The sequence below is a fragment of the Hippoglossus hippoglossus genome, chromosome 11, assembly GCF_009819705.1.
Source record: "Hippoglossus hippoglossus isolate fHipHip1 chromosome 11, fHipHip1.pri, whole genome shotgun sequence".
In the NCBI taxonomy this organism is placed as follows: Eukaryota; Metazoa; Chordata; class Actinopteri; order Pleuronectiformes; family Pleuronectidae; genus Hippoglossus; species Hippoglossus hippoglossus.
The window spans coordinates 5,015,556-5,030,307 of NC_047161.1; the positions used below are offsets into that span (position 1 = coordinate 5,015,556).

The 14,752-nt window shown below is 41.9% G+C and overlaps 2 protein-coding genes across 3 annotated transcripts in view; both read left to right on the top strand.

The window, feature by feature from the left end:
- Positions 1 to 14,752, top strand: part of LOC117770083 (double-strand-break repair protein rad21 homolog A-like) — a 951,093-nt gene that overhangs the window by 549,773 nt on the left and 386,568 nt on the right. The window lies entirely within an intron of this gene.
- Positions 1,307 to 4,426, top strand: LOC117770084. Of its 2 annotated transcripts, none has more exons than XM_034599133.1 (2): positions 1,307 to 1,565; positions 2,169 to 4,426. In XM_034599133.1, the coding sequence occupies exon 2, from the start codon at positions 2,172 to 2,174 to the stop codon at positions 3,963 to 3,965; it is 1,794 nt and encodes a 597-aa protein (XP_034455024.1). In that variant the 5' UTR covers positions 1,307 to 1,565; positions 2,169 to 2,171; the 3' UTR covers positions 3,966 to 4,426. The 2 variants fall into 2 exon arrangements, with proteins under 2 accessions (XP_034455024.1, XP_034455025.1); XM_034599134.1 differs by having other exon boundaries at positions 1,307 to 1,499.

A 14,752-nucleotide genomic window follows, 5' to 3' on the forward strand; every position in this document is an offset into this window, starting at 1 on the left:
CTAATGACACACACATGGCAGTGAAATGTGACCCAGAGCGAGAGATAATCACTGTCATTTAGTGCTCGAGCGAATCAGTGTGGCCATTAACACTGAGACCAGCACAGACCTCCACGAGGGGTGAGGGATCAGCTCAGGGACCAATAGACGAGAACTTAGTCTATATGTGTTTAAAAAGTTTTATTAACTTCACCGACAACAAGCAGCTGTTAAATTTGTGCAACATGATACAAACTTTATACATGTTTCATCAGGTTTGGCCCAGTTTTCACATTCCAATTGTATTTGGAAGAGAGAAGAAAGGCTAAACGGTAAATTAGAGCTGAAACGATCACTTTAAACTATCTTGATTAGTCAATGACAGAAAATTAGATGGAAAATAGAATTACAAATCTGAATTGACTTGATTTTATCTGGGTTGTTTGAACGTTTGTTTATTTCGATTATATAATTTACTCTGGTAGACATACCTCAAAACACAATTTAACACAGAGCCTGAGTTGATTGTATCTGGGCTGTTTGTTTATTAACTCCGACCCAGAGGTTAGGCTTTCTCCCCTGTATGTTTGTTTCTTGGTTTGCTGTCTTGCTTATTGTGAAGCACTTTTTAACTATGTTTTGAAAAGTGCTTATTAAATAACGCTTATTATCATTATAACTATTAAGATGATTGAGCATTAGTACAGTATAATTGGAGCTGAATGGACTGTTTGATTATAGTCAGAAACATAATTGCCATCTATTTTGATCATGAAAACATTATTTTAAGTTTATTTTTCAGAAAACAAATACAAAAACAAATTCTCTGGTTCCAGCCTTTTTAAATATGAGCTTACTAGTTACTTAGGAAATTTTGAGTGGCAGGCAGGTAAGGTCACTTTAATTATAACAACAATTAAAAAACACCGCTCTTTTATGACCTTAATCAGCCCATCAACCTCGAGCTGTCAAATACTTCAGGGTAACTGCATCAGATTAGAAAATGAGCAAAACTGGAGAGAGACGCATGAGAAAAGAAAATGTGTTTGACCCCTGAGGAAAATAAGATGAACTCGAACAAGAAAAGGGGAATTAGGTCTTTTTAAATCTTTAAACCTACACAACTCAAATGCTTGATTTTACCACTGCAAACCCAGTGTGACCATTACTATTCTGTACTTATCATTTTAAATTATTATTATTATTTTACCTGTCACTCTCCATGAGCTTTAAAAAATATCCTCTGCCACCCTGACTTCGCTTTTTCCTGCAGTTCCACCTTTTAGGTCCCGTGTGAGCTTCCGTACTTCCGTTTCAGTTTCAGGAAGTAGCGACGCTAACAACAACAACAGAGGAAAACACACTTCTCTCGCCACGTTTTTTACAAACTCACCTCGTAAATGTGACCATGTCAAGTTATACTTTCACTGTGGATCCAGTCCGAGGTCTGGTGTGACTCCACCACCGGGAACAAGGAGGTGTCTTCCCCTCGTTTGAAGCTACTTTGCCTGGGCAGCCAGGTTAGCTACAGGAGCTAATGTGACAGTGACTTCAGATGGATTCAGATTAAGTGATCAAACTAAGAGGTGAGTGAATAAATGAATGAGTTCATATCTTGTTGTACATTTACTGTGCTCTGTCTTTAATCTTCTGTTGAAGTTGAGATATAAGTTTTAAGCTCAAGCTGTGTATTTCTGATCAGGCACCTTTGATGGAGAGTTTATAAACCACATATAAATATGTGTTGATGATTAATAATCAATTCATGAAGTGTTTGAAGTTGCCAGTGGTGAAAAATAAATCTCCACCAGCATGAACGTTTGATTTAGCTCCTAATTTCATTTTCACATCCTCCTGTGGAAGGGCTGCAGGACATCTGGACCCAAATCCACTTTATTAATGCAGACATCTTCCAGACTGAATTTATTCATGTGAGAACACTTGTTAATCATATCATAACATTTATAATTGCATGTGACAGCCTAACTTTTGCAGCACTTTTACAGCAGGTTGAAAATAGTCCATTAGTTTGGCAACTCATAGATTTTCCATTTGATACTTTAAAGTCTGCAATTCTTTGATAAACTAAATCAATAATACTGGTCTAGAGAAACCTTTATTATTATTCTAATCACTTTCATCACCTTTATTCACCTGTTGTCAAAAATGTTTTTATGATTATTTTGTAGACGATGCCTCGCATGCAGTCCGGTGTGTGGAGGCATTTTACTCCGGCCATTAAAAATGGCAGGGAAACCTTCATGTGCAACTACTGTGCCAGGACGTACACGAAGAATGCAACCAAGATGCAGATCCATTTGGACAAATGCAAGGAGTACTGTGTGGTTTCACAGCAGTCACCGGAGCCTGATGGGAGCTCTGCTGCCTCCATCCCCGTTCCCTCCTTCCCATTCTTACCATCTGCCGCTCCGGGGGGACAGTTCCTCATTGATTCTGTGGATCAGCGCAGCCAGGCATATGCTGATGAGTGTCTGGCTCGAGCTGCGTACGCCACCTCCTCGCCCCTCACTCTCACAGACAATGTTTATTGGAAACGATTTTTCAGCGTCCTGCGGCCGGCTTACTGTCCACCCACTGCAGCGGCTCTGTCCTCTCATCTGTTGGACTGCGAGTACGACCGAGTGCAGAACCAGGTTCACGACACGATAGGGAAAGCCGACTGTGTCACAGTTATCTGCAGCGGCTGGTCGAACATGAAAGAAACTGGAACTATCGTTTATGTTGTGGCAACTCCTGTACCGCTGCTCTATAAATGCACAAACATGAAAGAGCAGTCACATGCAAGCGCTTCTATTGCTGAGGAACTGAAAGAAATCATAAACGAGGTGGGACCTCAAAAGGTCTTTGCTGTCATGACGGATGACGCCCCGGAAATGATGGCCGCCTGGGCTCAAGTAGAGGAAGCTTTCCCGCACATATCTGCTATTGGCTGCACAGCGTATGGCATCCAGCAGCTCTTTGGCGACATGGTGGAACAGCCGTCTATTAAAGCATTGTGCAGGAGAGCTGAGCAGGTGGTGAGGTATGTTAGAGAACGGAAATCATCAGCAGAGACTTCTAGACGCTGGCAGACTACAAAGATAAGAAACCACACTTCCAATGGAGCAACACTGGCACTGCCTGGAGGCTCTGACCGGACTGGTGTGCTCAGCATGTTCAGCAGCCTCCTGGAGGGTCAGACGTCTCTGCAGGAGATGGCCGTCTCAACCACACTTAACATTGAAGCATCCATCAGGGCTACTTTACAGGATCCTGCCTTTTGGAAAGGGCTGATCAGCAGTCACAACCTGCTGTACATGATCGGGAATTCTATTGATTACATGAAAAGAGACAACACTTTGCTCTCTGGTGTTGTTGACATGTTCAGTCAGTTAAGATACCACATCGGAGCCACTCTGTCTGTGTCTGTGCTGCACAGCACTGAACAGAAAGCTGTCTTGGCATCATTAGACAGATGTCAGGAGTTCTGCATAAAGCCCATCCATGCAGCAGCGTACATGCTGGATCCCAAGTATGTTGGCCAGCAGACGCTCTCCGGGGAGCAGATTAACAGTGCTTACTACGTGATATCCAACCTGTCACACCATCTAAATCTAGATGAGGGTAAAGTGCTCGGCAGCTTCGCCAGGTTCTCGGCCAAACAGGGACTATGGAAGGGGACCGGGATATGGAGCTCATGCCAGCACGTGTCTGCATCCACCTGGTGGAAGGGGCTGTGTTCCTCTGAGCCGCTGTCAGCCGTGGCCTCTGCTATACTTCAGATCCCTCCGACAACAGGAGCTTGTGAAAGCCTGCGGTCGCGGTTTGGAAGTGAAAAGGTCGAAGGTTCTCTCTCAGCTGACAGGCTGCAGAAACTGGTAGCAGTGCAAGTGAATCTCAACCTTTTAGATCCGAGTGAGTGTGAGTACACTCCGCTGGACAGTGAGGAAGAGAAGAAAGTTTTATTTCAGTCTGAGACGCAGTAGGGATTTTGGATTTATCAGCCAAAACATGTATTTTAAAACTAAAACAGTCTGCACACAAGACCCGACCTCATAAATACAATCAAGCCTCACAAAATTATACAAACTCGTTCATATCAGTTCCTTAAATGTGACGGATTTTTCTCATCTAGATAAATGTATTATTCCCTGGGAAGTTGACGAGAACGGCAAAAAAATGAATGAATAGGTTCTTTCCTGACCTGTACCACATAATTACACCAAGATTTGTGGTAATGTGTTGAGTAGTTTTTGTGAAATGCTGCAAAATAACAGACAAACATTTGCTGCTAAAAAAAAACACTTTGAATATCACTGAGGCTTGATCATTTAAAGTTTAACCATAAACTTAACTATAAGCTATAGCATACCGTATATTTTTAATGTAAATGCACATAATTGCTGCGTTGTTTATTCTGTCAAATGAAAGGTTTAGTTTCTGCAAATATAAACACAGACAGCGATATGTCTGTGAAAGGGTCACATTGGCTGATTTATATCACCCAACCAATGAAGGAGTTGGGCTCTGATAGTACGATAGAAATGAGATACGATGTGTTTAGTGTGTCACACAGATCATTTGTTACAGACAGCGTATGAATGATTACAATGTGGAGTTAGTCTGAACTTTCTCAGCTGTGATTGCACTTTAAGGAGTGACTGAATGAGAAGCTTTGATTTGGGTTCGGATCCCATACAATGCAAACTCATGTTGTTAGTTTTGAACTTGTATTAACTTCATAATCCCAACATGAAACCTTAGCTGACTGAGTAATGGTGCGGGGTAAAGGACTGAGAAGTCAGCTGAGGTCATGTCAGCTGCTGATCAGGCCAATGATGAGCCAGCACTGGTAACTGAGAGGTAACTGGATCTGTCTTTGACTCAGTGGTTTGTCCCTCACCCTGCACCATAGACTAACAAATACAGATTGATTCTTCTCTGTTCAGACTGTTTACATGATGTAAATAAAAGAATTGTATTTATTGAATATTTTGTTTGCTCTGAGTTAAAGACTTTCCACCCCCATAAAAATGGTTTATACAGAATGTATAAAATATACTTGGAACTTAATTAGATAAAGGGCTATTCCCAGCAGCCATCTGCTATCTTAGCTTAGCATAAGTCACATAAAAAGAGGAAAACACAGCTTGTTGCTTTATGATGGGATACGTACAGTTATTGTTTGGTTGGCTACTAATGGACTTAAGGAAATTACTTCTTCTAGCCAAGAACTAAAATTAAAGTATTGCTTGGAGGAACAAATTAACTCCAATTCATGAGTTAACCTTTAAAGATTTATTGAAACGCACTAAAGTTCTAGCTTGTAAGAAAATACAAAAAACTTCAGCCTCTTAAAAAACGAAGCACTGAAGCTCGGTGTGTTTTCTCACACTCACTTTTCCTTTATCTCCTCTGCTGTTGGTTTTTCTCCGGGTGGCCTCAGGGGGTTTTGGAGCAGAGATCTGGGCCTTGTAAATACTCACATTATTAATCTTAATAGGAACGAGCCTGGACGAGCTGTGGAGGTGACTCTGCCTTGAAGGGAGCAGACCTTGCGTAAACCACAGACTCTTTTTCTCCACAGCGTCACATCACAGTAAATCTCCCACTACCTACGTCCCTCGCACTCTGCTGCCCATTCGGCTTCGCATGGGGATTTGCAGGCGCTGACAACAGACGTGTAGGCAGTAAATAAGAGGGTTGGTATATATCATTTCACATGATGTATGCACTTAATGGCAGGTGGCAGTGCGTCGGTTTTAAAGTTGCCCTTTGTGTGATGCAGTCATACCAGGCAGAAAGCATGAAATTACCCTTCGCTCAGGTTGTGGTTTCATCCTTATTTCATCATTTGTTGCAAGCCCTGGATTACCAGCGGTAACGCCACGTTGTCAGCTGGAGGTGTTTCTGCTTCCTGATAATTCAACACGCTACAGAACTTTGTTTACTGCTGCCCCTCAATGTCTGGCGTTGTTTTATATTTTGTATTAATGTCAACACATCCCATGAAAAAAAACTAAATCTACATTGTTTTGTTCCATTTTACTTCATTCACAGATTTCTCTAGCCAATAACACTAAGGATCAAGCGCAGTAATTCTAACTGCAGACAGAAATGGTCAATATTTATGTAATTTATTTCTGATGTAATATTTATATATTCAGATCCGTGCAGTGTTCCCTTGGAAATTGGGGAAAATGTCAAAAATCAATGTCTGAATCCACACCAAATTTTCACAGTCTCTTTCTTGACACAAGTCCCATCGTTCCACCAAATTTCATGGAGATCTATTGAGGTTTTTCTGACACAATCCTGCTAACAAACAAACAAAGGAGCAGTTCAGGGTGAAAACAACCTCCTTGGCAGATGTGATTCAAAGTTTTGCATTTCTGCATCGCCACAGTCCCTGACTGAAGAAACACAAGCTCTTAACAGCATTAGCTACATGTATACACTCAAGAATCTCAGGAGGTGGTCTGGCAACAATAGCCAACAACGGAAAACATTGTCCTTTCCTCTGGGAGTTGTGATTGGGATTGCGATTGAGCTGTCTTCCCTATTAAAGCCTGTATACAGCACATCACCCACCAAGTCTCTGGCCACTGAGAGGAGATTGAGACGTCTCTGTTAACTCTGGACATGTTTCACTGTGGAGGGGCACCCTGCAATTTGTTTGTAGTCCTGGGATGTTTTGCACAGGGCTCAGTTAGGAATGTATTACCGTCCAGTAATTAATGTCAGATGAGATCGGCTGTAATTTGGTAATCTAATCAGGTCCACAAAGTATTGCTGCCGTAACAGCTGGTGCCAATCCAACTGTAACTCCCCCCCCCCCGTCAAGGACTGATACTATTATCTTGGCCTGGAACAATGGCTGGCTGCAGCCGTGAGTGTGCGCATGAGGCGGAGAGCGCTGGGAAGGAACCGCTGGGCGGCTTACGCTGCAAACAAAAGCAAGCTTGTCTGGGGATCATTCAGGAGAGAAAGTTTTATTTTTACACTCGTATCAATGGCTGAACAGAAAACCCTGAGGGGAAAGGTATAGTGTGAGATTCCATCAACAAGTCTTTCACTGCGCATTCTCCAGGCGGTCCTTGTAATATGCTGCAGCCTGGACCCTGTCCCTCTTTTTTACCAGGTATTTCAATCATGACGTACATTCTCTAAATTTCTCAAACACCTTGTTTGTATTAACTGCCAAGCTGCAAAGAAACAATCGTTTTGTGAACGTGAGAAGTTTAAAAATGAGCGTGCAATCTTCCAGTTTGTTTTTTCAGTCATATGTGCTTAAGCCAACAAAACAATGTAGATCATGAAACCATAGCAAGTGATGAAAAGATAATCTCTTAGTTCGCATCTGAGCCAACATTTAATGGATTCTTTCTTGGCCCATGTTCCAACCTCCCCACAAGTTTCATTTAGATGGAATCAGTAGTTTTTGGGTAATTCTGCTGACAAACAAGCCAACAAACAAACATACTTAGAAAAAGTTCTTCTGTGACTTCGGTACCACTTCTAGTTCACAGGGTCAAGCACAAAGGACAGAAGTCTAAATCTAATATGCATATATTTTGTGAAGAATCAAGAGGAAATGGAGATAAGACGCAGTACAAACTGCCCTCAGACCAGTGAGGAGGACTGAAGCCTGGACCCTCTCGTGGTTGGTAGCCAGTCCTTCCCACAGATCCACCCTGACGCCCAGTTAATGAACCTAATTTGATGTTTCTGATTCCGAAATGCAGACATTTTGATATTAATGTAATTTGCTCTGGATTCCTGTCTGACTCTGCGGCGGCTGGAGCCAGACTACAAACTGCCTCTGTGTTTCTCACCGGGCCCGAAGTGCGTCAGCGGGGCCGGGGCTTAATTTAGCGATGACCATTGTGTCCGACTGTCAGGCCGCGCAACTGTTGCTAACATTCAACCTACTGTAATAACAGACTGGCAACAATTAGTGGCTAAAGCCTCCCCATCATTTTCTCATTCCGCACCCAGGCCAACATCAACCCACCCGTCCGCCCACTCCCCTCCCACCCCGACTATGAAAAACAAAAAACAACAGATGGGCCGTGCCAAGGAGACCGTGACTGCTACTGGTCATTACCACAGTGAGGAGCCGGAGAGGTGGTGGGAGGGTTGGGATGCTTGGGTTGCAGATATGTAAAATAACCTGGTGGCAAGGAGAGTCGACGCCGCTCTCCACCGCTTCTCTCGTTCCTGCTGCTCTCAGCAACTCATAATGCTTTTATAATTACATTCCAACCCAGATGAATCATGAGCAGGTGATCACAGCGTTTTTTTCCCCTCCCTCTCACCAGCTGCTGTAAACTTGTACCAACATCAGGAAGGGTCGTGGTGGAAGAGGTAGTCAGATACTTTGTTGAAGTCAAAGTATTAATACTCCATTAGAAGGCCTGTTCTTGAAATAACACTTAAAAGTATGTCATTTTATGTGCTGAAAGTACTTAAAGTATCAAACGTGAAATACACAGTAGCATTTTACTGTTGTAGTGAAGATGAAGCCAGTTTCATCTGCTTCATTCACAGCTGATAAGTTAATGCCGGTGGCTCCGAACCCAGGGATCCTCCCTCCAAAGGGTCACAAGATAAATCCGAGGGGTCGTGAGATGATTAATGGGGCAGGAAAAAAGATTAGTTTGGTGGAACTGCAAGATATCAAGTGTGTGACCAGGGGCTGCAACCACACAACAAACAACATCAGCTCTCATATGAATATAGTTTCATAAAGAGTAAACTATATCCCTGTATGTAGATGTAAAAAGAAGCCTACAATAAAATGTTATTTCTCACGGTACTTAATTGATTTAATGTACTTTGTTACTGTCAGTTCTATTTACAGCAAATTCTGTGATATAAGTCAACCAACGCACGAAATATTTAATTACTATGATTATACTTAAGTGTTTAACACTGTTTAATGTTAATTGGACTGCATTTATACAGCACTTTCCTAGTTTCACTCAAGGTGCAATACACTAAAAGTCACATTCACACGCACACGATCATACAACGCTTTCACAAGCTATCCCAGATCATTACTGCCCTCGGGGATGATCTAGGGTTTATTTAGGTTGTGGAATTGGGGTCTGGAAGTGCCAGAAACTTCCATTCTCTCGAAAGACCAGAAGAGGGCCACTTCTCTGGATGCAAAAGGAAGTCAGATTCTGTAGAAATCTTCTTTTTCTTGATTTATTATGTCAATAAACATTTTGCAAAGGAGATTATGATCTCAGCCACTAGTTTCATTTAGTAAATTGTGGTCCTATTTAGAGTAAGATAGGCGATGAAGCACCAAATGTATTGGTGATGAATACTGTTTGATTGATAGCTAGTACCAACCTGGCCCTGGACAAATTGGTTGTGCTAAAGGACCCTTTCATGTGGACTGGAGGAGCCAGGAATCTAACCAACAACCCTCATGCTAGTGAACAACTCACTCTACCTAAAACAGACATCATATCATTGTGAAAATACTGATGCGTCTGCTATTAGTATATTATTCAATGTGTTTTGTTTCAACCATGAGACAGGTGAGGATTCAGTGAAGAAGTTAAAATGTGTTGTCTAAACCCTGGTTTGCTGCCATGTGCTGGGGTGTGATTTTGGTTTGCATGGTGTTGTGCCTCATGAGGACCGGGCACTTGGCAGGAGCTGGCATCGCACACAACCTCATTTAATTCCAGCAAACACTGGCTCCAGCTGAAAGTCGAGGGACTCGCCCGGGGATGAGAAACGGCATGAAATAACTCAAATAGTAATGGCTCCGTTGGAGATGATGCCATTTGCACTACATAGGAGGTCCAACTATTTCATCCTCGCAAAGTCATTTTGTTTGGGGTTATAGCGAGACGTTCTCTGAAAAGGTTGTTAAAAGAAAAAAAGGGGTGGAAGTCTGGTGGAGTACACGAAACGAAGCCTGTTAACGTCGGAGGGATCCTGGACTCAGCTGTTCAAACACTGCTGGCGCTTTGCTGCCACTGGGAAATCGAATTTTTCCACCTAGAGGGAAACTGATAGTCACATTGGAAATAGCTATTTAACCAACAGGGGGAAGAGAAGCCTTGTCAGACCCTCATCACTGTAGGTGTGGGGGAGATGTGTATAGAATCCAGGCTTTGAATCTGCTTTGCCATTGTCAGCAATCATCTTTCGGGGTGTTTTCATCCCGTCGCTCTCTCTCATGCTTGCACTGCAGGCACCCGGCCTTTTATCCCCAATCTGAATCTCATGTGTCACTCAACAACATCCCAGGGTTCAGAGAAGAGAAGTCGAAATAAAAGGAATGAAGTGAAGACTTCCACGTCTCTCCTCCCTCCCATGAAGACCAAAGGTCCACCGCCTTTGAATCAAGTGGCTCTTTTGTCTCTGGTGAAGTCAGAGCACCGAGCCCGACCCGAGCTGCTCTTGGAACGTGTTGCTGCTTTAGTTGAGAGGCAGAAACCTCAGTGATGCCAAGTACGCAGCTCTAACTGCTACCAGATGTGCAATTATAACCACTGACAACCGCCAAGGCCCTTTTTGGTGGGCAACGAAAAAAGTGGGAGATAAATGATTTGGCAAAATATCGAACATTCTGCAGAAATGTTTATCTGTTTCAGCTTTAAAACCATTTTTGTTTTAATACTGGTGTTTTTTTTTATTGCTTCTGAGATGCAGATTTTGTTTTCTGAGCCTCATCAACCACTAAAGAAAGCTTGTATGTTTTACAAGCTAATTATAACCCAAACACACTCACTGAATAAGTTTTGATTTTCATCCAGCTCATTATTGAGGCCAAAAGAACGAGCCAGATTCTTTCCTCTGCTCCAAAAAACAAGGGGAAATGTCTAACTAGATTACTAACCAAGCTTTATTTGTCTCTTTTTGAGCATATAATGTTTATTAAAGTTGACACATAGTACACAACCTTATCCATCTTGGCAAAAATGATTTTACTTGCCTTTGCGATAAAGACCCGGAGGAATTCATGGGATTTTAAGAGAGAGGAGAAGATGAGATAAAGAAGCAATTGTTTCACTTGTTTGGGAAATCACCTTTTTCTCAATTTTCGGAATTTTGAAAGCAACGTCCTATCAGGCCCTCGAGCCTCTGATCGATTAGAGTAACTTTGGAGATTTTTGTCATTTCTTTTCCTTAATTTCTGACAGACGTCGATAAAAGCAGCTTTTTTAATTCCAGGCAGCAACACATGATGTTGTTGGCTGAAATTACAGCCTGTGCTGGCAGATTCATCATCCATGGCTACACTGGCTGTCTAATTAATCCAATGTTAGCTTCCTGACTTGGTTCTGAATGCTTTTCACCTCGTGATTGCTGAAGGTTGCTGTTGTTGTCCCAGACACAAAAAGGCTTTCGAAATAAGTTATCACTTTACCTGTGTCACAATTCAGGGGCCACATCCTTTTGAGACCTCTTCATATATTTGGTCTTCGATGTCCATATACTCAGGTTTTTCTATTTGCCTCACCAGCTAGTCCATCTCTTAACATTGGCCTTTGACTTTTAGCCCATATAGCTAACTGGTTGACTTCTCCACCAGTACTCAAAGAATCCTGCGATAGGTGGACACCCATGGGATCATTGGAAGGATGCATTTCTTGGCCGTGTTTGAAGGAGCCTTCAAAACTGGATTGCTTGTATTCCCATCATTCTATTATCGCAGCCTCCAAAGGTTGCCGCCCCTTATTGGGACACCGCTTATGTGTTTCGCAACCCTACCAATGATTTGAATGTTTTCCTAAACAAAGAGAGTATCCAAGACCAGCTTTGATGTAGTAATGATATCCCGAGGCCTTGGAAGGTGCATGTCTCTACATGGGGGTTAGCCAGGCATGCTATCAAGGGAGCTAAATGTAGATAAACTCACGTACTGCTTAATTGATTCCTTACACTTTTTAAATGCAGAGTAGTTCTTATTAATATTCTTATATATATATTAGTAGACTGAGAATGTACAGTGATCGTCAGCCTCTCCTGTCTAAGGCATGGTACGAGGACCTGAGTACATTTCCCCATCACGTCATGTGTTATTACCCACAGTGTGTGAGGTCCACGCTGCATCGCCCACTGATGTTTTTTGCGTAGCAGCAATTGTCAGGGTGAGTCATTGTTATGAGAGAACATGCATAAATCATACAAAGGGCTTTATCTCTTTGTAATAACAATAAAGAATCCTCCACAATGTTTCACGCACCAAGACGTAATGTAGTTTTATGGGAGTCCTGTGGAGCCTCTTGTTTTTATTCAGATGACTTGGCACCCAGCTCGAGTTAAGAAAATCCTCTCCAACGTGTCTGAATTTCTCACGATGAAGTGCAGCATTTTCTCACATTAGGATTTGTCCAAAATCTGCCTTTTGAGCAAGACTCTTTTATACAGTCTGTGAAATGATGGAAAATAATGGTTCAGGAACTTTGCTGCCAAGAAAATCTAACATCATGCGAAGCGATCACCCCTGCAATACATTTTCTATGGAATGAATGCACCGTCTGTCGTCTACGGAGTAAAACACATACAGGCAAGCACCCCAGCTTCAGAAAGTAAGGCTAAGCAAGCAAATAAAGCGCTGACTCTGCCACACTGAGGCTCACAGGTGTGTGACAGTGTATATAAAAGGTGGACAGTGTGTTATTGCAGGTGTGTAACCACATATTGACACACCCTCCCTCCTCTGCTGACAGGCTGCTATATGGTTCAGTCTCCTCTGACCCTGAGGGCTGGGTGAGCACACTGCAACTCGCTGGAACCTACGCACCACACAGAATGACATTATGATTCTGCCTCAGGTTTGTGGTTGGACATGTAATGACTGAGAGGAAGTTGGTGCATGATTCAATGTTAATTCTGTGAGGGCCACGATGAGTATAAACGAAATCTCAGTCATTTGAGGCCGCTGACCAGGAGGAACATGAAAAAGCAAAGCTCCCTCATAACCGCAGAGAAACACTGTTGATTTAAAACAATAATTGATGAGATTGCTGATCCCATGAGAAAAGTTAGCTACCAAATATTAATTTAAACAAACTATATAAAACAGATTAACCTGAACTCTTGTAGATTAAGAGTTGTTCCTTAATTGAAGACGGACTACAACAAAGGGAGCAGACGACAATATTGATCATTCACTACATTTCCATGCACAAACAAAATCCAGTTTTGACCAAAATCTGAAAACAACTATATTCTCACTAAGCTGTTTGCACGGCTAATGAAAATAAATATTCCAATAATCAGCTTATTCTGTTTACATGCAGCCGTGCACACCCGCCCCCATGCACGTGCTATGGCTACACCCTTTGTAACTTTATTATATTATCACCTTCTCTAATGTTGTTTCTATCTAACTCAATCATGGTAATAATTAGGGAAATATCAAATTAAAATAAATGAAAAATTGCAGTATATGTATATAAATGTATATCATTTATGTTTGTCTTTTACAAACAAATTTAAACCTGCATTTGATGATCTAAATAAAGTTTTTTTTATAGCTCTGCAGAACCAAACATTACCGGCCAAATGGTTGTGTGAATCCAAACAACACACACGGTTACGAGGACTCCAGTCCATCTGTCTCTGGGCAAATCTGCTCTGTGAAGGCATCTGTGGCGTTTGCAGACTTTTATCTGCCTGAGTCTCCAAAGTCTAAATTCTCTTTTTCAAAGTCTAAATTCTCTCTTTCAAAGTCTAAATTCTCTCTTTCAAAGTCCAACCTGGAGGAATAACAATCCTGACAATTTACACCTCTTGATTCTTCCATCTTGGAAATGTCACGTCTTTCTGGTGCCGTGTTCCAATATTTTTTATGACTCACAGTATGGGAGAGGCATAACAAGTGTTCATTTCCAAGAAACAATCGTATCTGCTCCAGGTGATGGTGACATTCAAAGCTGGAGCCATATGGCATCAATGCTGGATATAAGAACGATGCTGTATTAAATCTTCCTTTAGAGACATCTGCCATTGATGCTATGAATAATTTCTCTTATTGAATCCATCACAGCAACGTCTTCCCCCTGTTTTCTGTAACCAAGCACATTATGTGTCTATTTAAACATACCTGACCATTTCTTACACTGACATAAGTTGCTATAATTAGCAGTTGTAGTTACCGAGCATTACATTCCTGATGAAGGAGCAAGTCATTAACTATACGTACATCAGTTAATGAGGTGATAGGTTAGAATGAATAAAAAGCCTTGACTGACTTATAGTTTCTTCAGTAATCTGGATGGAAGCTATAAGCGTTTAAAATAATGTTCTCTCCCCCTCTTTATTGAATTTGGCGATGTTTACACTCCAGTATTGGCACCAGACGCTCCCTGAGGTAGAGTTACGTTAAACACGATAGTCCTCATCCTATCGAATATCGTGAAGAGTGAAAACTGTTGTTGTTGAGAAAGTATTTAAAGCAACACTATGTAACTTTTACTGAGCTACAGCGCCCCCTGCAGCCGCATGTGGTGATTGATTCTGTCTGGCTTTGTGTCCGAGCGATGAGGTGGATTTCATGTAGAAAACAACGCCAGTCAATCTGTTCACTGGAGCTCGTCCCACCCAGTTGGAAACGTACCAGGTCCAAATTCTCAGTCTCAACAATGAAGCGTTTTTTCATCAACTGGATGTAAAAGTGGACGAACGAACAAATTAGTTAAACTTAAACAAGGTGGAATCATCAAAGTTGTTATTTCTGAATATTTGCCACATTAAGTCTGATGCACCGTGACATCTTTAAACTCTGCTGTCAGGT